Below are 27,317 nucleotides of genomic sequence, written 5' to 3'. Positions count from 1 at the left end.
ATTGTGTGACTTTTTACCCTAAAACACATATAATCATGTAAAGGAATAAAGTTATTGTGACTGTACTAAATGTACCTTAATCCAGTCAGCCTTGTCCTGCTCCGAGCTGAGAAAAAATGACAGAATAAGCATTGAAACGTACATGTATGTAAAGCCAGAACTTAATGTGACTGTCTTTCTGTTCCACTTTTAAACCAAGTGAAACCAACATAGCAGTTTAGCTGTGGCCACAGAGTATTTAGAGATATACGAGATTTAAATGTGGAGCTTAAGTGAGCTAATTTATATATATATGCGTAAAATTATACAGTATAAGGTACAAATTACATACAATTATATACTCGTGTGTGAGGCTTGGCTGTTTTTGCACATTTTTACAGTGAGCAAAAAGGACATTTTAAAAGGAAAAAAACGTACTTCAACATAAAACATACCTGGCTTGTAGCTCCAGCATCCTCTCCTTCCCCGACACCTGGAAGGTATGAGGGTAGTCCTCATTGGTCGTTTCCAGAACCTTCATGCCGTCAATGCCGATCCGCGTCCTCACCGTGTACTTTGTCCCCCCCAGACTGAATTTGGGCACGCAGTACAACAGCATGTTGTTAAACTGCCAGAAAAAAAGAAGCAGAAGTTTGTGTTAAGTATGGATCAGTGCTATTTTAGTTTCTGGCATTATTTTCTTCCAAAATGGGGATGTCCCAAATTTTGCAGGTGAATTACACAAATGGGACATATTCAGCCAGAAACTAAAAAGAAATAGCTCGAACTTAATCACATCATCTGGCAATATCAGTAATTAAGAGAGGTGTGTTCATGTGCCCCCAATGTACTCTCCTGCCGAGGTGCTCCTGGCTCGGACTCACTTTGACCCGTGCAGACAGTCTCACCTCAGCATGTTTCTCTGCAGCATCCCCTCATTAGATAAGATGTGTTTGTGCTCAACAGTTTCTCTCACCAGGAAGAGGTATCGCTCCATGGCTGACGTGTTCCTGGCTGCCAGCTTCAAAATATGGCCCTCCTTGATGAACTCGTTAGAGGGGTTCACAATGTCCTCCTCCTCACCCAGCATCTCGTATATCTCCATCAGTTTCTTTAGATTCTCCTAAATAGAGTATGTGGCATTTTATACGGCATTGTGTTCAGGAGATTCTGTCTCATGAGAAAATGGTTTAAAAATTTCTTGTACTTACAGATTTTCGTATGGCGCTGTTGGAATGAGTAGCTGCTGTGGCGATAATTTCTAAGGATTCTGGAACAAAGAAGAGTTGAGTTACATGAATGAGGTAAAATATGAGAGAATACCTCGTGTGTGAATTTAAGATATCTGAACATACTTTGTTTTTTGGATGATTTCTGATGACAAACCATACTATGACTGTTTTTTTCATTATTTTTTATTACAAACTATCATGATTTTTGGCAATAGGCTATACTATGACATGTTTTAATGATTTTTGACGACATACTTTGACGATAATTCAAGATTTTGGATGACATACTGTACTAAAACGATTTCTCTTGATTTTGGATGACATACTATACTATGACTGTTTTTCATATTTTTGACGACGGACTATATTATGACCTTTTTCATGACGTTTGATGGCATGCATTACCACTGTTTTTGAAAGCGGGGGCTGCGGCCTGATCCAAAAACGGTCAGAAACATCATGAAATAGCATGACGAAAAAATTACAGGAAATACAATACTATAGTATGGCGAAAAATGTCAAAATATGACATGTCCAATAAACAACTGAAAACCACTTAGTATAGCATATCAAGGTGCGTAATAGTATAGACTCCTGAAAAAACATCAAATAAAATAGCATGACAAGAAAATGACAGAAAAGGCTAGATGGCAAAAAATGTCACAATGTGTCATGTCCAAAACACAGCTGAAAACCACTTAGCATAGCATGTAGAGGCATGTTATAGTATACGGTGTTCAAAATACATCCAAAAACGGCCCCAAAATTACCCCAAAACGGCCCAAAAACCCACAAAAAACCACGTTGAAAAAATGACCAAAAAAGCAAGGCTAGTATGGAAAATGTAACAATTTGACCTGTCCAAAAAACGGCTGAAAACCACTTAGTATAGCATGTAGAGGGATGTTATAGTATACACTGTTGATAAAAACACCCCAAATTGACTCAAAAACCATAAAGTAGCATGTTGAAAAAATGACCCAAAAGCAAGGCTATAGTATGGCGAAAATGTCAAAAATTGACATGTCCAAAAAATAGCTGAAAACTACGTAGTATAGCATAAAGAGGCATGTTATAGTATGCTGTGTTGAAAAAGCATCCTGAAACAGACCAAAAACCCATAAAATAGCATGTTGCAAAAATGACCAAAACAGCAAGGCTATAGTATGGCAAAAATGTCAAAATTTGACCCGTCCAAAAAACTGCTGAAAACCACTTGGTATAGCATGTAGATGGTTGTTATGGTATACAGTGTTGAAAAAACATCCCAAATTGGCCCCAAAACCCATGAAATAGCATGTTGAAAACATGACCAAAAAAGCAAGGCTATAGTATGGCAAAAATGTCAAAATTTGACATGTCCAAAAAATAGCTGAAAACTACTTAGTATAGCACATACAGGCATGTTATAGTATACACTGTTGATAAAAACACCCCAAATTGGCCCAAAAACCATAAAGTAGCATGTTGAAAAAATGACCAAAAAAGCAAGGCTATAGTATGGCGAAAATGTCAAAAATTGACATGTCCAAAAAATAGCTGAAAAGTACTTAGTATAGCATATACAGGCATGTTATAGTATGCAGTGATGAAAAAGCATCCTGAAACAGACCAAAAACCCATAAAATAGCATGTTGAAAAAATGACCAAAAAAGCAAGGCTATAGTATGGCGAAAATGTCAAAAATTGGCATGTCTAAAAAACTGCTGAAAACCACTTGGTATAGCATGTAGATGGTTGTTATGGTATACAGTGTTGAAAAAACATCCCGAATTGGCCCCAAAACCCATGAAATAGCATGTTGAAAAACTGACCCAAAAAGCAAGGCTATAGTATGGCGAAAATGTCAAAAATTGACATGTCCAAAAAATAGCTGAAAACGACTTAGTATAGCATATACAGGCATGTTATAGTATACACTGTTGATAAAAACACCCCGAATTGGCCCAAAAACCCATAAAATAGCATGTTGAAAAAATGCCCAAAAAAGCAAGGCTATAGTATGGCAAAAATGTCAAAATTTGACATGTCCAAAAAACAGCTGAAAACTACTTAGTAACAGCATGTAGAGGATGTTATAGTATACAGTGTTGAAAAAGCATCCTGAAACAGACCAAAAACCCATAAAATAGCATGTTGAAAAATTTACCAAAAAAGTAAGGCTATAGTATGGCGAAAAAGTCAAAATTAGACATTTCTAAAAAACAGCTGAAAACCACTTAGAACAGCATGTGGAGGGATGTTATAGTATACACTGTTGATAAAAACATCCCGAATTGGCCCAAAAACCATAAAATAGCATGTTGAAAAAATGACCAAAAAAGCAAGGCTATACTATGGCGAAAATGTCAAAAATTGGCATGTCTAAAAAACTGCTGAAAACCACTTCGTATAGCATGTGGATGGATGTTATGGTATACAGTGTTGATAAAACATCCCGAATTGGCCCCAAAACCCATAAAATAGCATGTTGAAAAACTGACCAAAAAAGCAAGGCTATAGTATGGCGAAAATGTCAAAATTAGACATTTCCAGAAAAAAGCTGAAAACCACTTAGTATAGCATATAGAGGCATGTTATAGTATGCAGTGTTGAAAAAGCATCCTGAAACAGACCAAAAAGCCATAAAATAGCATGTTGAAAAAATGACCAAAAAAGCAAGGCTATAGTATGCGAAAATGTCAAAATTAGGCATTTCCAAAAAACAGCTGAAAACCACTTAGAACAGCCTGTAGAGGGATGTTATAGTATGCAGTGTTGATAAAAACATCCCAAATTATTTAAAAACCATAAAATAGCATGTTGAAAAACTGACCAAAAAAGCAAGGCTATAGTATGGCAAAAATGTCAAAAATTGACATTTCCAAAAAACAGCTGAAAACCACTTAGTATAGCATGAAGAGGCATGTTATAGTATACACTGTTGATAAAAACATCCCAAATTGGCCAAAACCTTTAAAATAGCATGTTGAAAAACTGACCAAAAAAGCAAGGCTATAGTATGGCGAAAATGTCAAAATTTGACATGTCCAAGAAACAGCCGAAAACCACTTAGAACAGCATGTAGGGGCATGTTATAGTATACACTGTTGATAAAAACACCCCAAATTGGCCCAAAAACCATAAAGTAGCATGTTGAAAAGCAAGGCTATGGTATGGCGAAAATGTCAAAAATTGACATGTCCAAAAACCAGCTGAAAACCGCTAAGTATAGCATGAAGAGGCATGTTATAGTATACACTGTTGATAAAAACACCCCGAATTGGCCCCAAAACCCATAAAACAGCATGTTGAAAAAATGACCCAAAAGCAAGGCTATAGTATGGCGAAAATGTCAAAAATTGACATGTCCAAAAAATAGCTGAAAAGTACTTAGTATAGCATGTAGAGGCATGTTATAGTATACACTGTTGATAAAAACATCCTGAATTGGCCCAAAACCATAAAATAGCATGTTGAAAAATGCCCAAAAAGCAAGGCTATAGTATGGCGAAAATGTCAAAATATGACATGTCCAAAAACAGCTGAAAACCACTTAGAACAGCCTATAGAGGGATGTTATAGTATACACTGTTGATAAAAACACCTGAATTGGCCAAAAACCCATAAAATAACATGTTGAAAAATGACCAAATAGCAAGGCTATAGTATGGCCAAAATGTCAAAATTTGACCTGTCTAAAAAACTGCTGAAAACCACTTAGCATAGCATATACAGGCATGTTATAGTATACACTGTTGATAAAAACACCCCAAATTGGCCCCAAAACCATAAAGTAGCATGTTGAAAAACTGACCCAAAAAGCAAGGCTATAGTATGGCGAAAATGTCAAAATTAGACATTTCCAAAAAACAGCTGAAAACCACTTAGTATAGCATATAGAGGCATGTTATAGTATGCAGTGTTGAAAAAGCATCCTGAAACAGACCAAAAACCCAGAAAATAGCATGTTGAAAAAATGACCAAAAAAGCAAGGCTATAGTATGGCGAAAATGTCAAAATATGACCCATCCAAAAAACAGCTGAAAACCACTTAGAACAGCATGTAGAGGGACGTTATAGTATACACTGTTGATAAAAACACCCCAAATTGGCCCCAAAACCATAAAGCAGCATGTTGAAAAAATGACCAAAAAAGCAAGGCTATAGTATGGCAAAAATGTCAAAAATTGACATGTCCAAAAAATAGCTGAAAACTACTTAATATAGCATATACAGGCATGTTATAGTATACACTGTTGATAAAAACACCCAAAATTGGCCCCAAAACCATAAAGTAGCATGTTGAAAAACTGACCCAAAAAGCAAGGCTATAGTATGGCGAAAATGTCAAAATTTGACCTGTCCAGAAAAAAGCTGAAAACCACTTAGAACAGCATGTAGAGGGATGTTATAGTGCGCAGTGTTGAGAAAGCATCCTGAAACAGACCAAAAAACCAAATAATAGCATGTTGAAAAATTGACCAAAAAAGTAAGGCTATAGTATGGTGAAAAAGTCAAAATTAGACATTTCTAAAAAACAGCTGAAAACCACTTAGAACAGCATGTAGAGGGATGCTATAGTAAACACTGTTGATAAAAACACCCCGATTTGGCCCAAAACCCATAAAATAGCATGTTGAAAAAATGACCAAAAAAGCAAGGCTATAGTATGGCAAAAATGTCAAAATTTGAAACGTCCAAAAAACAGCTAAAAACCACTTAGAACAGCATGTAGAGGGATGTTATAGCATACACTGTTGATAAAAACACCCCGATTTGGCACAAAAACAGTAAAATAGCATGTTGAAAAAATGCCCAAAAAAGCAAGGCTATAGTATGGCGAAAATGTCAAAATTAGGCATTTCCAAAAATCAGCTGAAAACCACTTAGAACAGCATGTAGAGGGACGTTATAGTAAACACTGTTGATAAAAACACCCCGATTTGGCCCAAAACCCATAAAATAGCATGTTGAAAAACTGACCAAAAAAGCAAGGCTATAGTATGGCAAAAATGTCAAAATTTGAAACGTCCAAAAAACAGCTAAAAACCACTTAGAACAGCATGTAGAGGGATGTTATAGCATACACTGTTGATAAAAACACCCCGATTTGGCACAAAAACCGTAAAATAACATGTTGAAAAAATGACCAAAAAAGCAAGGCTATAGTATGGCGAAAATGTCAAAATTAGACATTTCCAAAAAACAGCTGAAAACTACTTAGTATAGCATTTAGATGCATGCCATCGTATGCAGTGTTGAAAAAGCATCCTGAAACAGACCAAAAACCCATAAAATAGCATGTTGAAAAACTGACCAAAAAAGCAAGGCTATAGTATGGCGAAAATGTCAAAATTAGACATTTCCAGAAAAAAGCTGAAAACTACTTAGTATAGCATTTAGAGGCATGCCATAGTATGCAGTGTTGAAAAGCATCCTGAAACAGACCAAAAACCCATAAAATAGCATGTTGAAAAAATGACCAAAAAAGCAAGGCTATAGTATGCGAAAATGTCAAAATATGACCCGTCCAAAAAACAGCTGAAAACCACTTAGAACAGCATGTGGAGGGATGTTATAGTATACACTGTTGATAAAAACATCCCGAATTGGCCCAAAAACCATAAAATAGCATGTTGAAAAACTGACCAAAAAAGCAAGGCTATAGTATGGCAAAAATGTCAAAATTAGGCATTTCCAAAAAACAGCTGAAAACCACTTAGAACAGCATGTAGATGGACGTTATAGTATACACTGTTGATAAAAACACCCCGATTTGGCCCAAAAACTGTAAAATAACATGTTGAAAAAATGACCAAAAAGCAAGGCTATAGTATGGCCGAAATGTCAAAATTTGACCTGTCTAAAAAACTGCTGAAAACCACTTCGTATAGCATGTGGATGGATGTTATGGTATACAGTGTTGAAAAAACATCCCGAATTGGCCCCAAAACCCATAAAATAGCATGTTGAAAAACTGACCAAAAAAGCAAGGCTATAGTATGGCAAAAATGTCAAAATTTGAAACGTCCAAAAAACAGCTAAAAACCACTTAGAACAGCATGTAGAGGGATGTTATAGCATACACTGTTGATAAAAACACCCCGATTTGGCACAAAAACCGTAAAATAGCATGTTGAAAAAATGACCAAAAAGCAAGGCTATAGTACGGTCAAAATGTAAAAATTTGACCTGTCCGAAAAATAGCTGAAAAGCACTCAGTATAGCATGTAGGCATGTTTTAGTATACAGTGTGAAAAGACATCCAGAATTGGCCCAAACCCCCATGAAATAGCATGTCAAAAAAATGACCAAAAAGCAAGACTATAGTATGGCGAAAAATGTTAAAGTATGACATGTCCAAAAAACAGCTGAAACCCACATAGTAATGCGTTCTTTTGTCAGGAAATTGAGAAGAGCCAGAGCCATCATATGCACCGTTTTACAGAGGCACCATTGAGAGCATCCTGACCAGCTGCATCACTGTGTGGTAGGGCGCCTGCACCGCGTCCTGCAGCAAGACCCTCCAGCGCATAGTGAGAGCAGCTGAGAAGATTGTCGGTCTCTCTGTCCACTCTCTTCAGGACATTTATAGCACCCTCCTCACCCACAAAGCCCTCTGTATTGTGGGTGATCCCACTCACCGGGCTCACAGCTTCTTCATTCTGCTGCCATTGGGGAGGAGACTGCGGAGCTTTTGGGCCAGGACCACCAGACTCAAGGACTGTTTCTTCCACCACGCTGTCAGGAAGCTGAACTCTCTCCCTGCTCTACCCCCTCTCCTCCATTTGTCCCCTGGACACGAAATCTCTGGACCTTGACTCCCCCAGCTGCCAATTCAAAAACTGAACTCGGTCGTCCCCAGAAACTGTTCCACTGAATTCAGGGGCTGCACCAGTCACTTAATGCAGCACTGGACTACTCTCCCTTGCACTGAAGAACACTGTAACACTTGATCACTTTAAGAAGAACACTTGAAAACTTGAAAACTTAAACCTTGTATGTGCCTTAGTTGTTAGTTGTTATTAATGTTTATTTCCGTTGTAAATATTTCTTATGTCGCATGCCCTTTCTGCTTTTTGTTTTTTTTTAGACTTGAAAGATGTTTGCATTTCTTTAAGACCAACAGTGCAGCTAGTGAAATACAATTTCAATCCTCTGTATGTGCTGTACATATGGCAGAATTGACAATAAAGCAGACTTTGACTTTGACTTTTAGCATGTCAAGACACATTATAGTACACAATCTTGTAAAAAACATAAAGCAATGGCTAGAAACCATATAAAATAGCATGACGAAAAAATTACAGAAAAGGCAATACTATAGTATGGCAAAAAATGTCAAAATATGACGTCCAAAAAACAGCAGAAAGCCACTTAGTTAAGCATGTAGAGGCATGTTATAGAATAAAGTGTTGGAATAACATCCAGAAACAGCCCAAAAACCCATCAAATGGAATGTTGAAAAAATGACAGAAAAAATGACCAAAAAAGCAAGGCTATAGTATGGCAAAAATGGAAAAATATGACATGTCCAAAAAACAGCTGAAGACTACTAAGTGTAGCATGTAGAAGCATGTTATAGTATACAGTTTGGGAAAAAATCCAGAAATGGCCCCAAATCCCTAAAAATAGCACCAAAACCCATAAGAAAAACCTGTTAAATAAATGACCAAAAAAGCAAGGCTATAGTATGGCGAAAATGTCAGAATTAGACATTTCCAAAAAACAGCTGAAACTCCTTAGTATAGCATTTAGAGGCATGTTATAGTATGCAGTGTTAAAAAAGCATCCTGAAACAGACCAAAAACCCATAAAATAGCATGTTGAAAAAATGACCAAAAAAGCAAGGCTATAGTATGACGAAAATGTCAAAATTAGATATTTCAAAAAAATAGCTGAAAACCACTTAGAACAGCATGTAGAGGGATGTTATAGCATACACTGTTGATAAAAACACCCCGATTTGGCCCAAAAAACGTAAAATAGCATGTTGAAAAAATGACCAAAAAGCAAGGCTATAGTATGGCAAAAATGTCAAAAATTGACATGTTCAAAAAACAGCTGAAAACTACTTACTACAGCATGGAGAGGGATGTTATAGTATACACTGTTGATAAAAACATCCCAAATTGGCCCAAAAACCATAAAGTAGCATGTTGAAAAACTGACCCAAAAAGCAAGGCTATAGTATGGCAAAAATGTCAAAAATCGACATTTCCAAAAAACGGCTGAAAACCACTTAGTATAGCATATAGAGGCATGTTATAGTATGCAGTGTTGAAAAAGCATCCTGAAACAGACCAAAAAGCCATAAAATAGCATGATGAAAAAATGACCGAAAAAGCAAGGCTATAGTATGGCAAAAATGTCAAAATTTGAAACGTCCAAAAAACAGCTGAAAACCACTTAGAACAGCCTGTAGAGGGATGTTATAGTATACACTGTTGATAAAAACACCCCAAATTGGCCCCAAAACCATAAAGTAGCATGTTGAAAAACTGACCAAAGAAGCAAGGCTATAGTATGGCGAAAATGTCAAAATTAGGCATTTCCAAAAAACAGCTGAAAACCACTTAGAACAGCCTGTAGAGGGATGTTATAGTATGCAGTGTTGAAAAAGCATCCTGAAACAGACCAAAAACCCATAAAATAGCATGTTGAAAAAATGACCAAAAAAGCAAGGCTATAGTATGGCGAAAATGTCAAAATTAGGCATTTCCAAAAAACAGCTGAAAACCACTTAGTATAGCATATACAGGCATGTTATAGTATACACTGTTGATAAAAACACCCCAAATTATTTAAAACCATAAAGTAGCATGTTGAAAAACTGACCAAAAAAGCAAGGCTATAGTATGGCGAAAATGTCAAAATTAGGCATTTCCAAAAACCAGCTGAAAACCACTTAGAACAGCATGTAGAGGGACGTTATAGTATACACTGTTGATAAAAACACCCCAAATTGGCCCAAAAACCATAAAGTAGCATGTTGAAAAAATGCCCAAAAAAGCAAGGCTATAGTATGTAAAAATGTAAAAATTAGGCATTTCAAAAAACAGCTGAAAACCACTTAGAACAGCATGTAGAGGGATGTTATAGTATACACTGTTGATAAAAACATCCCAAATTGGCCCCAAAACCTTTAAAATAACATGTTAAAGAAACTGACCCAAAAAGCAAGGCTATAGTATGGCGAAAATGTCAAAATATGACCCGTCCAAAAAACAGCTGAAAACCACTTAGAACAGCCTGTAGAGGGATGTTATAGTATACACTGTTGATAAAAACACCCCAAATTGGCCCAAAAACCATAAAGTAGCATGTTGAAAAACTGACCAAAAAAGCAAGGCTATAGTATGGCGAAAATGTCAAAAATTGACATGTCCAAAAAACAGCTGAAAACCACTTAGAACAGCATGTAGAGGGATGTTATGGTATACAGTGTTAATAAAAACATCCCAAATTGGCCCCAAAACCCATAAAATAACATGTTAAAAAACTGACCCAAAAAGCAAGGCTATAGTATGGCGAAAATGTCACAATTAGACATTTCCAAAAAACAGCTGAAAACCACTTAGAACAGCATGTAGAGGAATGTTATAGTATACACTGTTGATAAAAACACCCAAAATTGGGCCCAAAACCCATAAAATAACATGTTGAAAAAATGAACAAATAGCAAGGCTATAGTATGGCCAAAATGTCAAAATTTGACATGTCCAAAAAACAGCTGAAAACCACTTAGAACAGCATGTAGAGGGATGTTATAGTATACACTGTTGATAAAAACATCCCGAATTGGGCCCAAAAACCATAAAGTAGCATGTTGAAAAACTGACCAAAGAAGCAAGGCTATAGTATGGCGAAAATGTCAAAATTAGGCATTTCAAAAACAGCTGAAAACCACTTAGAACAGCATGTAGAGGGATGTTATAGTATACACTGTTGATAAAAACATCCCAAATTGGCCCAAAAACCATAAAGTAGCATGTTGAAAAACTGACCCAAAAAGCAAGGCTATAGTATGGCAAAAATGTCAAAATCGACATTTCCAAAAACGCTGAAAACCACTTAGTATAGCATATAGAGGCATGTTATAGTATGCAGTGTTGAAAAGCATCCTGAAACAGACCAAAAGCCATAAAAATAGCATGATGAAAAATGACCAAAAAGCAAGGCTATAGTATGGCAAAAATGTCAAAATTTGAAACGTCCAAAAAACAGCTGAAAACCACTTAGAACAGCCTGTAGAGGGATGTTATAGTATACACTGTTGATAAAAACACCCCAAATTCGCCCCAAAACCATAAAGTAGCATGTTGAAAAACTGACCAAAGAAGCAAGGCTATAGTATGGCGAAAATGTCAAAATTAGGCATTTCCAAAAAACAGCTGAAAACCACTTAGAACAGCCTGTAGAGGGATGTTATAGTATGCAGTGTTGAAAAAGCATCCTGAAACAGACCAAAAACCCATAAAATAGCATGTTGAAAAATGACCAAAAAGCAAGGCTATAGTATGGCGAAAATGTCAAAATTAGACATTTCCAAAAAACAGCTGAAAACTACTTATTATAGCATATACAGGCATGTTATAGTATACACTGTTGATAAAAACACCCCAAATTGGCCCAAAAACCATAAAGTAGCATGTTGAAAAACTGACAAAAAAGCAAGGCTATAGTATGGCTAAAATGTCAAAATTAGGCATTTCCAAAAACCAGCTGAAAACCACTTAGAACAGCATGTAGAGGGACGTTATAGTATACACTGTTGATAAAAACACCCCAAATTGGCCCAAAAACCATAAAGTAGCATGTTGAAAAAATGCCCAAAAAAGCAAGGCTATAGTATGGCGAAAATGTAAAAATTAGGCATTTCCAAAAAACAGCTGAAAACCACTTAGAACAGCATGTAGAGGGATGTTATAGTATACACTGTTGATAAAAACATCCCAAATTGGCCCCAAAACCTTTAAAATAACATGTTAAAGAAACTGACCCAAAAAGCAAGGCTATAGTATGGCGAAAATGTCAAAATATGACCCGTCCAAAAAACAGCTGAAAACCACTTAGAACAGCCTGTAGAGGGATGTTATAGTATACACTGTTGATAAAAACACCCCAAATTGGCCCAAAAACCATAAAGTAGCATGTTGAAAAACTGACCAAAAAAGCAAGGCTATAGTATGGCGAAAATGTCAAAAATTGACATGTCCAAAAAACAGCTGAAAACCACTTAGAACAGCATGTAGAGGGATGTTATGGTATACAGTGTTAATAAAAACATCCCAAATTGGCCCCAAAACCCATAAAATAACATGTTAAAAAACTGACCAAAAAAGCAAGGCTATAGTATGGCGAAAATGTCACAATTAGACATTTCCAAAAAACAGCTGAAAACCACTTAGAACAGCCTGTAGAGGGATGTTATGGTATACACTGTTGATAAAAACACCCCGAATTGGCCCAAAAACCGTAAAATAACATGTTGAAAAAATGAACAAATAGCAAGGCTATAGTATGGCCAAAATGTCAAAATTTGACATGTCCAAAAAACAGCTGAAAACCACTTAGAACAGCCTGTAGAGGGATGTTATAGTATACACTGTTGATAAAAACATCCCGAATTGGGCCCAAAAACCATAAAGTAGCATGTTGAAAAACTGACCAAAGAAGCAAGGCTATAGTATGGCGAAAATGTCAAAATTAGGCATTTCCAAAAAACAGCTGAAAACCACTTAGAACAGCCTGTAGAGGGATGTTATAGTATGCAGTGTTGAAAAAGCATCCTGAAACAGACCAAAAACCCATAAAATAGCATGTTGAAAAAATGACCAAAAAAGCAAGGCTATAGTATGCGAAAATGTCAAAATTTGACCCATCCAAAAAACAGCTGAAAACCACTTAGAACAGCATGTAGAGGGATGTTATGGTATACAGTGTTAATAAAAACATCCCAAATTGGCCCCAAAACCCATAAAATAACATGTTAAAAAACTGACCCAAAAAGCAAGGCTATAGTATGGCGAAAATGTCACAATTAGACATTTCCAAAAAACAGCTGAAAACCACTTAGAACAGCCTGTAGAGGGATGTTATAGTATACACTGTTGATAAAAACACCCCGAATTGGCCCAAAAACCGTAAAATAACATGTTGAAAAAATGAACAAATAGCAAGGCTATAGTATGGCCAAAATGTCAAAATTTGACCTGTCTAAAAAACTGCTGAAAACCACTTAGTATAGCATATACAGGCATGTTATAGTATACACTGTTGATAAAAACACCCCGAATTGGCCCAAAAACCGTAAAATAACATGTTGGAAAAATGAACAAATAGCAAGGCTATAGTATGGCAAAAATGTCAAAAATCGACATTTCCAAAAAACGGCTGAAAACCACTTAGTATAGCATATAGAGGCATGTTATAGTATGCAGTGTTGAAAAAGCATCCTGAAACAGACCAAAAAGCCATAAAATAGCATGATGAAAAAATGACCGAAAAAGCAAGGCTATAGTATGGCAAAAATGTCAAAATTTGAAACGTCCAAAAAACAGCTGAAAACCACTTAGAACAGCCTGTAGAGGGATGTTATAGTATACACTGTTGATAAAAACACCCCAAATTCGCCCCAAAACCATAAAGTAGCATGTTGAAAAACTGACCAAAGAAGCAAGGCTATAGTATGGCGAAAATGTCAAAATTAGGCATTTCCAAAAAACAGCTGAAAACCACTTAGTATAGCATATACAGGCATGTTATAGTATACACTGTTGATAAAAACACCCCAAATTGGCCCCAAAACCATAAAGTAGCATGTTGAAAAACTGACCAAAAAAGCAAGGCTATAGTATGGCGAAAATGTCAAAATTAGGCATTTCCAAAAACCAACTGAAAACCACTTAGAACAGCATGTAGAGGGACGTTATAGTATACACTGTTGATAAAAACACCCCAAATTGGCCCAAAAACCATAAAGTAGCATGTTGAAAAAATGCCCAAAAAAGCAAGGCTATAGTATGGCGAAAATGTAAAAATTAGGCATTTCCAAAAAACAGCTGAAAACCACTTAGAACAGCATGTAGAGGGATGTTATAGTATACACTGTTGATAAAAACATCCCAAATTGGCCCCAAAACCTTTAAAATAACATGTTAAAGAAACTGACCCAAAAAGCAAGGCTATAGTATGGCGAAAATGTCAAAATTAGACATTCCAAAAAACAGCTGAAAACCACTTAGAACAGCCTGTAGAGGGATGTTATAGTATACACTGTTGATAAAAACATCCCGAATTGGCCCAAAAACCGTAAAATAGCATGTTGAAAAAAATGCCCAAAAAAGCAAGGCTATAGTATGGCGAAAATGTCAAAATATGACCCGTCCAAAAAACAGCTGAAAACCACTTAGAACAGCCTGTAGAGGGATGTTATAGTATACACTGTTGATAAAAACACCCCAAATTGGCCCAAAAACCATAAAGTAGCATGGTGAAAAACTGACCCAAAAAGCAAGGCTATAGTATATGTAAAATGTCAAAAATTGACATGTCCAAAAAACAGCTGAAAACCACTTAGAACAGCATGTAGAGGGATGTTATGGTATACAGTGTTAATAAAAACATCCCAAATTGGCCCCAAAACCCATAAAATAACATGTTAAAAAACTGACCCAAAAAGCAAGGCTATAGTATGGCGAAAATGTCACAATTAGACATTTCCAAAAAACAGCTGAAAACCACTTAGAACAGCCTGTAGAGGGATGTTATGGTATACACTGTTGATAAAAACACCCCGAATTGGCCCAAAAACCGTAAAATAACATGTTGAAAAAATGAACAAATAGCAAGGCTATAGTATGGCCAAAATGTCAAAATTTGACATGTCCAAAAAACGGCTGAAAACCACTTAGTATAGCATATAGAGGCCTGTTATAGTATGCAGTGTTGAAAAAGCATCCTGAAACAGACCAAAAACCCATAAAATAGCATGTTGAAAAAATGACCAAAAAAGCAAGGCTATAGTATGCGAAAATGTCAAAATTTGACCCGTCCAAAAAACAGCTGAAAACCACTTAGAACAGCCTGTAGAGGGATGTTATGGTATACACTGTTGATAAAACACCCGAATTGGCCCAAAACCATAAAGTAGCATGTTGAAAAACTGACCAAAGAAGCAAGGCTATAGTATGGCGAAAATGTCAAAATTAGGCATTTCCAAAAAACAGCTGAAAACCACTTAGAACAGCCTGTAGAGGGATGTTATAGTATGCAGTGTTGAAAAAGCATCCTGAAACAGACCAAAAACCCATAAAATAGCATGTTGAAAAAATGACCAAAAAAGCAAGGCTATAGTATGGCGAAAATGTCAAAATTAGGCATTTCCAAAAAACAGCTGAAAACCACTTAGTATGGCATATACAGGCATGTTATAGTATACACTGTTGATAAAAACACCCCAAATTGGCCCCAAAACCATAAAGTAGCATGTTGAAAAACTGACCAAAAAAGCAAGGCTATAGTATGGCGAAAATGTCAAAATTAGGCATTTCCAAAAACCAGCTGAAAACCACTTAGAACAGCATGTAGAGGGACGTTATAGTATACACTGTTGATAAAAACACCCCAAATTGGCCCAAAAACCATAAAGTAGCATGTTGAAAAATGCCCAAAAAAGCAAGGCTATAGTATGAAAATGTAAAATTAGGTATTTCAAAAACAGCTGAAACCACTTAGAACAGCATGTAGAGGGATGTTATAGTATACACTGTTGATAAAACATCCCAAATTGGCCCCAAAACCTTTAAAATAACATGTTAAAGAAACTGACCCAAAAAGCAAGGCTATAGTATGGCGAAAATGTCAAAATTAGACATTCCAAAAAACAGCTGAAAACCACTTAGAACAGCCTGTAGAGGGATGTTATAGTATACACTGTTGATAAAAACATCCCGAATTGGCCCAAAAACCGTAAAATAGCATGTTGAAAAAAATGCCCAAAAAAGCAAGGCTATAGTATGGCGAAAATGTCAAAATATGACCCGTCCAAAAAACAGCTGAAAACCACTTAGAACAGCCTGTAGAGGGATGTTATAGTATACACTGTTGATAAAAACACCCCAAATTGGCCCAAAAACCATAAAGTAGCATGTTGAAAAACTGACCCAAAAAGCAAGGCTATAGTATGGCGAAAATGTCAAAAATTGACATGTCCAAAAAACAGCTGAAAACCACTTAGAACAGCATGTAGAGGGATGTTATGGTATACAGTGTTAATAAAACATCCCAAATTGGCCCTAAAACCCATAAAATAACATGTTAAAAAACTGACCCAAAAAAGCAAGGTTATAGTATGGCGAAAATGTCACAATTAGACATTTCAAAAACAGCTGAAAACCACTTAGAACAGCCTGTAGAGGGATGTTATGGTATACACTGTTGATAAAAACACCCAATTGGCCCAAAACCGTAAAATAACATGTTGAAAAATGAACAAATAGCAAGGCTATAGTATGGCCAAAATGTCAAAATTTGACATGTCCAAAAAACGGCTGAAAACCACTTAGTATAGCATATAGAGGCCTGTTATAGTATGCAGTGTTGAAAAAGCATCCTGAAACAGACCAAAACCCATAAAATAGCATGTTGAAAAATGACCAAAAAGCAAGGCTATAGTATGCGAAAATGTCAAAATTTGACCCGTCCAAAAAACAGCTGAAAACCACTTAGAACAGCCTGTAGAGGGATGTTATGGTATACACTGTTGATAAAAACACCCCGAATTGGCCCAAAAACCATAAAGTAGCATGTTGAAAAACTGACCAAAGAAGCAAGGCTATAGTATGGCGAAAATGTCAAAATTAGGCATTTCCAAAAAACAGCTGAAAACCACTTAGAACAGCCTGTAGAGGGATGTTATAGTATGCAGTGTTGAAAAAGCATCCTGAAACAGACCAAAAACCCATAAAATAGCATGTTGAAAAAATGACCAAAAAAGCAAGGCTATAGTATGGCGAAAATGTCAAAATTAGGCATTTCCAAAAAACAGCTGAAAACCACTTAGTATGGCATATACAGGCATGTTATAGTATACACTGTTGATAAAAACACCCCAAATTGGCCCCAAAACCATAAAGTAGCATGTTGAAAACTGACCAAAAAAGCAAGGCTATAGTATGGCAAAAAAATGTCAAAATTAGGCATTTCCAAAAACCAGCTGAAAACCACTTAGAACAGCATGTAGAGGGACGTTATAGTATACACTGTTGATAAAAACACCCCAAATTGGCCCAAAAACCATAAAGTAGCATGTTGAAAAAATGCCCAAAAAAGCAAGGCTATAGTATGGCGAAAATGTAAAAATTAGGCATTTCCAAAAAACAGCTGAAAACCACTTAGAACAGCATGTAGAGGGATGTTATAGTATACACTGTTGATAAAAACATCCCAAATTGGCCCCAAAACCTTTAAAATAACATGTTAAAGAAACTGACCCAAAAAGCAAGGCTATAGTATGGCGAAAATGTCAAAATTAGACATTCCAAAAAACAGCTGAAAACCACTTAGAACAGCCTGTAGAGGGATGTTATAGTATACACTGTTGATAAAAACATCCCGAATTGGCCCAAAAACCGTAAAATAGCATGTTGAAAAAAATGCCCAAAAAAGCAAGGCTATAGTATGGCGAAAATGTCAAAATATGACCCGTCCAAAAAACAGCTGAAAACCACTTAGAACAGCCTGTAGAGGGATGTTATAGTATACACTGTTGATAAAAACACCCCAAATTGGCCCAAAAATCATAAAGTAGCATGTTGAAAAACTGACCCAAAAAGCAAGGCTATAGTATGGCGAAAATGTCAAAAATTGACATGTCCAAAAAACAGCTGAAAACCACTTAGAACAGCATGTAGAGGGATGTTATGGTATACAGTGTTAATAAAAACATCCCAAATTGGCCCCAAAACCCATAAAATAACATGTTAAAAACTGACCCAAAAAGCAAGGCTATAGTATGGCGAAAATGTCACAATTAGACATTTCCAAAAAACAGCTGAAAACCACTTAGAACAGCCTGTAGAGGGATGTTATGGTATACACTGTTGATAAAAACACCCCGAATTGGCCCAAAAACCGTAAAATAACATGTTGAAAAAATGAACAAATAGCAAGGCTATAGTATGGCCAAAATGTCAAAATTTGACATGTCCAAAAAACGGCTGAAAACCACTTAGTATAGCATATAGAGGCCTGTTATAGTATGCAGTGTTGAAAAAGCATCCTGAAACAGACCAAAAACCCATAAAATAGCATGTTGAAAAAATGACCAAAAAAGCAAGGCTATAGTATGCGAAAATGTCAAAATTTGACCCGTCCAAAAAACAGCTGAAAACCACTTAGAACAGCATGTAGAGGGATGTTATAGTATACACTGTTGATAAAAACATCCCGAATTGGGCCCAAAAACCATAAAGTAGCATGTTGAAAAACTGACCAAAGAAGCAAGGCTATAGTATGGCGAAAATGTCAAAATTAGGCATTTCCAAAAAACAGCTGAAAACCACTTAGAACAGCCTGTAGAGGGATGTTATAGTATGCAGTGTTGAAAAAGCATCCTGAAACAGACCAAAAACCCATAAAATAGCATGTTGAAAAAATGACCAAAAAAGCAAGGCTATAGTATGCGAAAATGTCAAAATTTGACCCATCCAAAAAACAGCTGAAAACCACTTAGAACAGCATGTAGAGGGATGTTATGGTATACAGTGTTAATAAAAACATCCCAAATTGGCCCCAAAACCCATAAAATAACATGTTAAAAAACTGACCCAAAAAGCAAGGCTATAGTATGGCGAAAATGTCACAATTAGACATTTCCAAAAAACAGCTGAAAACCACTTAGAACAGCCTGTAGAGGGATGTTATAGTATACACTGTTGATAAAAACACCCCGAATTGGCCCAAAAACCGTAAAATAACATGTTGAAAAAATGAACAAATAGCAAGGCTATAGTATGGCCAAAATGTCAAAATTTGACCTGTCTAAAAAACTGCTGAAAACCACTTAGTATAGCATATACAGGCATGTTATAGTATACACTGTTGATAAAAACACCCCGAATTGGCCCAAAAACCGTAAAATAACATGTTGGAAAAATGAACAAATAGCAAGGCTATAGTATGGCGAAAATGTCAAAATATGACCCGTCCAAAAAACAGCTGAAAACCACTTAGAACAGCCTGTAGAGGGATGTTATAGTATACACTGTTGATAAAAACACCCCAAATTGGCCCAAAAAACATAAAGTAGCATGTTGAAAAACTGACCCAAAAAGCAAGGCTATAGTATGGCGAAAATGTCAAAATTAGACCCGTCCAAAAAACAGCTGAAAACCACTTAGAACAGCATGTAGAGGGATGTTATAGTATGCAGTGTTGAAAAAGCATCCTGAAACAGACCAAAAACCCAGAAAACAGCATGTTGAAAAAATGACCAAAAAAGCAAGGCAATAGTATGCGAAAATGTCAAAATTTGACCCGTCCAAAAAACAGCTGAAAACCACTTAGAACAGCATATAGAGGGACGTTATAGTATACACTGTTGATAAAAACACCCCGAATTGGCCCCAAAACCACAAAGAAACAAGTTGAAAAAATGACTAAAAAAGCAAGGCTATAGTATGGCAAAAATGTCAAAAATTGACATGTCCAAAAAATAGCTGAAAACTACTTAGTATAGCATATACAGGCATGTTATAGTATACACTGTTGATAAAAACACCCAAAATTGGCCCAAAAACCATAAAGTAGCATGTTGAAAAAATGACCAAAAAAGCAAGGCTATAGTATGGCGAAAATGTCAAAATTAGACATTTCCAAAAAACAGCTGAAAACCACTTAGAACAGCCTGTAGAGGGATGTTATAGTATGCAGTGTTGAAAAAGCATCCTGAAACAGACCAAAAACCCATAAAATAGCATGTTGAAAAAATGACCAAAAAAGCAAGGCTATAGTATGGCCAAAATGTCAAAAATTGAAATGTCCAAAAACCAGCTGAAAACCACTTAGAACAGCATGTAGAGGGATGTTATAGTATACACTGTTGATAAAAACACCCCAAATTGGCCCAAAAACCATAAAGTAGCATGTTGAAAAAATGCCCAAAAAAGCAAGGCTATAGTATGGCGAAAATGTCAAAAATTGACATTTCCAAAAAAACAGCTGAAAACCACTTAGTATAGCATGAAGAGGCATGTTATAGTATACACTGTTGATAAAAACACCCCAAATTTGCCCAAAAACCATAAAGTAGCATGTTGAAAAACTGACCAAAGATGCAAGGCTATAGTATGGCAAAAATGTCAAAATTAGGCATTTCCAAAAAACAGCTGAAAACCACTTAGAACAGCCTGTAGAGGGATGTTATAGTATGCAGTGTTGAAAAAGCATCCTGAAACAGACCAAAAACCCATAAAATAGCATGTTGAAAAAATGACCAAAAAAGCAAGGCTATAGTATGGCGAAAATGTCAAAATTAGGCATTTCCAAAAAACAGCTGAAAACCACTTAGAACAGCATGTAGAGGGACGTTATAGTATACACTGTTGATAAAAACACCCCAAATTGGCCCAAAAACCATAAAGTAGCATGTTGAAAAAATGCCCAAAAAAGCAAGGCTATAGTATGGCGAAAATGTAAAAATTAGGCATTTCCAAAAAACAGCTGAAAACCACTTAGAACAGCATGTAGAGGGATGTTATAGTATACACTGTTGATAAAAACATCCCAAATTGGCCCCAAAACCTTTAAAATAACATGTTAAAGAAACTGACCCAAAAAGCAAGGCTATAGTATGGCGAAAATGTCAAAATATGACCCGTCCAAAAAACAGCTGAAAACCACTTAGAACAGCCTGTAGAGGGATGTTATAGTATACACTGTTGATAAAAACACCCCAAATTGGCCCAAAACCATAAAGTAGCATGTTGAAAAACTGACCCAAAAAGCAAGGTATAGTATGGCGTAAAATGTCAAAATTAGACCCGTCCAAAAAACAGCTGAAAACCACTTAGAACAGCATGTAGAGGGATGTTATAGTATGCAGTGTTGAAAAAGCATCCTGAAACAGACCAAAAACCCATAAAATAGCATGTTGAAAAAATGACCAAAAAAGCAAGGCTATAGTATGGCGAAAATGTCAAAAATAGACATGTCCAAAAAACAGCTGAAAACCACTTAGAACAGCATGTAGAGGGATGTTATGGTATACAGTGTTAATAAAAACATCCCAAATTGGCCCCAAAACCCATAAAATAACATGTTAAAAAACTGACCCAAAAAGCAAGGCTATAGTATATGTAAAATGTCACAATTAGACATTTCCAAAAAACAGCTGAAAACCACTTAGAACAGCCTGTAGAGGGATGTTATGGTATACACTGTTGATAAAACACCCTCGAATTGGCCCAAAAAACCGTAAAATAACATGTTGAAAAAATGAACAAATAGCAAGGCTATAGTATGGGCCAAAATGTCAAAATTTGACATGTCCAAAAACGGCTGAAACCACTTAGTATAGCATATAGAGGCCTGTTATAGTATGCAGTGTTGAAAAAGCATCCTGAAACAGACCAAAAACCCATAAAATAGCATGTTGAAAAAATGACCAAAAAAGCAAGGCTATAGTATTAAAATGTCAAAATTTGACTCATCCAAAAAACAGCTGAAAACCACTTAGAATAGCATGTAGAGGGATGTTATAGTATACACTGTTGATAAAACATCCCACTGGGCCCAAAACCCATAAAATAACATGTTAAAAACTGACCAAAAAAGCAAGGCTATGATAGTATGGCAAAAAATGTCAAAATTGACATTTCCAAAAAACAGCTGAAAACCACTTAGTATAGCATGAAGAGGCATGTTATAGTATACACTGTTGATAAAAACATCCCAAATTGGCCCCAAAACCTTTAAAATAACATGTTAAAGAAACTGACCCAAAAAGCAAGGCTATAGTATGTAAAATGTCAAAATATGACCTATTCAAAAAACAGCTGAAACCACTTAGAACAGCCTGTAGAGGGATGTTATAGTATACACTGTTGATAAACACCCCTAAATTGGCCCAAAAACCATAAAGTAGCATGTTGAAAACTGACCCAAAAAGCAAGGCTATAGTATGTATGAAATGTTTAAATTAGACCTGTCCAAAAAACAGCTGAAAACCACTTAGAACAGCATGTAGAGGATGTTATAGTGCAGTTGAAAAAGCATCCTGAAACAGACCAAAAACCCATAAAATAGCATGTTGAAAAATGACCAAAAAGCAAGGCTATAGTATGTATGAAAATGTCAAAAATAGACATGTCCAAAAAACAGCTGAAAACCACTTAGAACAGCATGTAGAGGGATGTTATGGTATACAGTGTTAATAAAAACATCCCAAATTGGCCCTAAAACCCATAAAATAACATGTTAAAAAACTGACCCAAAAAGCAAGGTTATAGTATGGGCGTAAAATGTCACAATTAGACATTTCCAAAAAACAGCTGAAAACCACTTAGAACAGCCTGTAGAGGGATGTTATAGTATACACTGTTGATAAAAACACCCCAAATTGGCCCCAAAACCATAAAGTAGCATGTTGAAAAACTGACCAAAGAAGCAAGGCTATAGTATGGCGAAAATGTCAAAATTAGGCATTTCCAAAAAACAGCTGAAAACCACTTAGAACAGCCTGTAGAGGGATCTTATAGTATGCAGTGTTGAAAAAGCATCCTGAAACAGACCAAAAACCCATAAAATAGCATGTTGAAAAAATGACCAAAAAAGCAAGGCTATAGTATGCGAAAATGTCAAAATTTGACCTGTCCAAAAAACAGCTGAAAACCACTTAGAACAGCATGTAGAGGGATGTTATAGTATACACTGTTGATAAAAACACCCCGAATTGGCCCAAAAACCGTAAAATAGCATGTTGAAAAAAATGACCAAATAGCAAGGCTATAGTATGGCCAAAATGTCAAAATTTGACCCGTCCAAAAAACAGCTGAAAACCACTTAGAACAGCATATACAGGCATGTTATAGTATACACTGTTGATAAAAACACCCCAAATTGGCCCAAAAACCATAAAGTAGCATGTTGAAAAACTGACCAAAAAAGCAAGGCTATAGTATGCGAAAATGTCAAAATATGACCCATCCAAAAAACAGCTGAAAACCACTTAGAACAGCATGTAGAGGGATGTTATAGTATGCAGTGTTGATAAAAACACCCCAAATTAGCCCCAAAACCCATAAAATAACATGTTAAACAACTGACCAAAAAAGCAAGGCTATAGTATGGCGAAAATGTCAAAATTAGGCATTTCCAAAAAACAGCTGAAAACCACTTAGAACAGCCTGTAGAGGGATGTTATAGTATGCAGTGTTGAAAAAGCATCCTGAAACAGACCAAAAACCCATAAAATAGCATGTTGAAAAAATGACCAAAAAAGCAAGGCTATAGTATGGCGAAAATGTCAAAATTAGGCATTTCCAAAAAACAGCTGAAAACCACTTAGAACAGCATGTAGAGGGATGTTATAGTATACACTGTTGATAAAAACATCCCAAATTGGCCCCAAAACCCATAAAATAACATGTTAAACAACTGACCAAAAAAGCAAGGCTATAGTATGGCAAAAATGTCAAAAATTGAAATGTCCAAAAAACAGCTGAAAACCACTTAGTATAGCATATACAGGCATGTTATAGTATACACTGTTGATAAAAACACCCCGAATTGGCCCAAAAACCATAAAGTAGCATGTTGAAAAACTGACCAAAAAAGCAAGGCTATAGTATGGCGAAAATGTCAAAATTAGGCATTTCCAAAAAACAGCTGAAAACCACTTAGAACAGCATGTAGAGGGATGTTATAGTATACACTGTTGATAAAAACATCCCAAATTGGCCCCAAAACCTTTAAAATAACATGTTAAAAAAACTGACCCAAAAAGCAAGGCTATAGTATGGCGAAAATGTCAAAATTAGACATTCCAAAAAACAGCTGAAAACCACTTAGAACAGCCTGTAGAGGGATGTTATAGTATACAGTGTTGATAAAAACATCCCGAATTGGCCCAAAAACCGTAAAATAGCATGTTGAAAAAAATGCCCAAAAAAGCAAGGCTATAGTATGGCGAAAATGTCAAAATATGACCCGTCCAAAAAACAGCTGAAAACCACTTAGAACAGCCTGTAGAGGGATGTTATAGTATACACTGTTGATAAAAACACCCCAAATTGGCCCAAAAACCATAAAGTAGCATGTTGAAAAACTGACCCAAAAAGCAAGGCTATAGTATGGCGAAAATGTCAAAATATGACCCGTCCAAAAAACAGCTGAAAACCACTTAGTATAGCATGAAGAGGCATGTTATAGTATACACTGTTGATAAAACACCCCAAATTGGCCCAAAAACCATAAAGTAGCATGTTGAAAAACTGACCAAAGAAGCAAGGCTATAGTATGGCGAAAATGTCAAAATTAGGCATTTCCAAAAAACAGCTGAAAACCACTTAGAACAGCCTGTAGAGGGATGTTATAGTATGCAGTGTTGAAAAAGCATCCTGAAACAGACCAAAAACCCATAAAATAGCATGTTGAAAAAATGACCAAAAAAGCAAGGCTATAGTATGCGAAAATGTCAAAATTTGACCCGTCCAAAAAACAGCTGAAAACCACTTAGAACAGCATGTGGAGGGATGTTATAGTATACACTGTTGATAAAAACACCCCAAATTGGCCCCAAAACCATAAAGTAGCATGTTGAAAAACTGACCAAAAAAGCAAGGCTATAGTATGGCGAAAATGTCAAAATTAGGCATTTCCAAAAACCAGCTAAAAACCACTTAGAACAACATGTAGAGGGACGTTATAGTATACACTGTTGATAAAAACACCCCAAATTGGCCCAAAAACCATAAAGTAGCATGTTGAAAAAATGCCCAAAAAAGCAAGGCTATAGTATGGCGAAAATGTCAAAAATAGACATTTCCAAAAAAACAGCTGAAAACCACTTAGTATAGCATGAAGAGGCATGTTATAGTATACACTGTTGATAAAAACACCCCAAATTTGCCCCAAAACCATAAAGTAGCATGTTGAAAAACTGACCAAAGAAGCAAGGCTATAGTATGGCGAAAATGTCAAAATTAGGCATTTCCAAAAAACAGCTGAAAACCACTTAGAACAGCCTGTAGAGGGATGTTATAGTATGCAGTGTTGAAAAAGCATCCTGAAACAGACCAAAAACCCAGAAAATAGCATGTTGAAAAAATGACCAAAAAAGCAAGGCTATAGTATGCGAAAATGTCAAAATTTGACCCGTCCAAAAAACAGCTGAAAACCACTTAGAACAGCCTGTAGAGGGATGTTATAGTATACACTGTTGATAAAAACATCCCGAATTGGCCCCAAAACCGTAAAATAGCATGTTGAAAAAATGACCAAATAGCAAGGCTATAGTATGGCCAAAATGTCAAAATTTGACCCGTCCAAAGAACAGCTGAAAACCACTTAGAACAGCATATAGAGGGACGTTATAGTATACACTGTTGATAAAAACACCCCGAATTGGCCCCAAAACCACAAAGAAGCAAGTTGAAAAAATGACTAAAAAAGCAAGGCTATAGTATGGCAAAAATGTCAAAAATTGACATGTCCAAAAAATAGCTGAAAACCACTTAGAACAGCCTGTAGAGGGATGTTATAGTATACACTGTTGATAAAAACACCCCAAATTGGCCCCAAAACCATAAAGTAGCATGTTGAAAAACTGACCAAAGAAGCAAGGCTATAGTATGGCGAAAATGTCAAAATTAGGCATTTCCAAAAAACAGCTGAAAACCACTTAGAACAGCCTGTAGAGGGATCTTATAGTATGCAGTGTTGAAAAAGCATCCTGAAACAGACCAAAAACCCATAAAATAGCATGTAGAAAAAATGACCAAAAAAGCAAGGCTATAGTATGGCGAAAATGTCAAAATTAGACATTTCCAAAAAACAGCTGAAAACCACTTAGAACAGCCTGTAGAGGGATGTTATAGTATGCAGTGTTGAAAAAGCATCCTGAAACAGACCAAAAACCCATAAAATAGCATGTTGAAAAAATGACCAAAAAAGTAAGGCTATAGTATGGCCAAAATGTCAAAAATTGAAATGTCCAAAAACCAGCTGAAAACCACTTAGAACAGCATGTAGAGGGACGTTATAGTATACACTGTTGATAAAAACACCCCAAATTGGCCCAAAAACCATAAAGTAGCATGTTGAAAAAATGCCCAAAAAAGCAAGGCTATAGTATGGCGAAAATGTCAAAAATTGACATTTCCAAAAAAATAGCTGAAAACCACTTAGTATAGCATGAAGAGGCATGTTATAGTATACACTGTTGATATAAACACCCCAAATTTGCCCCAAAACCATAAAGTAGCATGTTGAAAAACTGACCAAAGATGCAAGGCTATAGTATGGCGAAAATGTAAAAATTAGGCATTTCCAAAAAACAGCTGAAAACCACTTAGAACAGCCTGTAGAGGGATGTTATAGTATGCAGTGTTGAAAAAGCATCCTGAAACAGACCAAAAACCCATAAAATAACATGTTAAAAAACTGACCAAAAAAGCAAGGCTATAGTATGGCGAAAATGTCACAATTAGACATTTCCAAAAAACAGCTGAAAACCACTTAGAACAGCATGTAGAGGGATGTTATAGTATACACTGTTGATAAAAACATCCCAAATTGGCCCCAAAACCTTTAAAATAACATGTTAAAAAAACTGACCCAAAAAGCAAGGCTATAGTATGGCGAAAATGTCAAAATTAGACATTCCAAAAAACAGCTGAAAACCACTTAGAACAGCCTGTAGAGGGATGTTATAGTATACACTGTTGATAAAAACATCCCGAATTATTTAAAAACCGTAAAATAGCATGTTGAAAAAAATGCCCAAAAAAACAAGGCTATAGTATGGCGAAAATGTCAAAATTAGACATTTCCAAAAAACAGCTGAAAACCACTTAGAACAGCCTGTAGAGGGATGTTATAGTATGCAGTGTTGAAAAAGCA

The 27,317-nt window shown here is 36.1% G+C and overlaps 1 protein-coding gene and 1 long non-coding RNA gene across 10 annotated transcripts in view; one reads left to right on the top strand and one right to left on the bottom strand.

The window, feature by feature from the left end:
* Positions 1-27,317, bottom strand: part of fgd4a (FYVE, RhoGEF and PH domain containing 4a) — a 98,880-nt gene that overhangs the window by 4,828 nt on the left and 66,735 nt on the right. For all 9 annotated transcript variants that reach the window (XM_088080096.1, XM_088080098.1, XM_088080097.1 and 6 more), the window contains 4 exons: positions 1,191-1,249; positions 956-1,102; positions 435-607; positions 76-106 (listed from right to left, as the gene is read on the bottom strand). In XM_088080096.1, coding sequence (XP_087936222.1) covers positions 76-106; positions 435-607; positions 956-1,102; positions 1,191-1,249 — 410 coding nt within the window. The remainder of the gene's footprint in view (positions 1-75; positions 107-434; positions 608-955; positions 1,103-1,190; positions 1,250-27,317) is intronic.
* LOC148189169 (uncharacterized) lies at positions 1,206-8,405 on the top strand. The gene is made up of 2 exons (XR_015776992.1): positions 1,206-1,283; positions 7,599-8,405. It is a non-coding gene; the product is annotated as an uncharacterized LOC148189169 (long non-coding RNA).

Source organism: Plectropomus leopardus, chromosome 7 (assembly GCF_026936395.1).
Source record: "Plectropomus leopardus strain MGB_pleo_1.0 chromosome 7, ASM2693639v1, whole genome shotgun sequence".
NCBI lineage: Eukaryota > Metazoa > Chordata > Actinopteri > Perciformes > Serranidae > Plectropomus > Plectropomus leopardus.
This window is presented reverse-complemented; position numbering and strand designations above follow the sequence as displayed.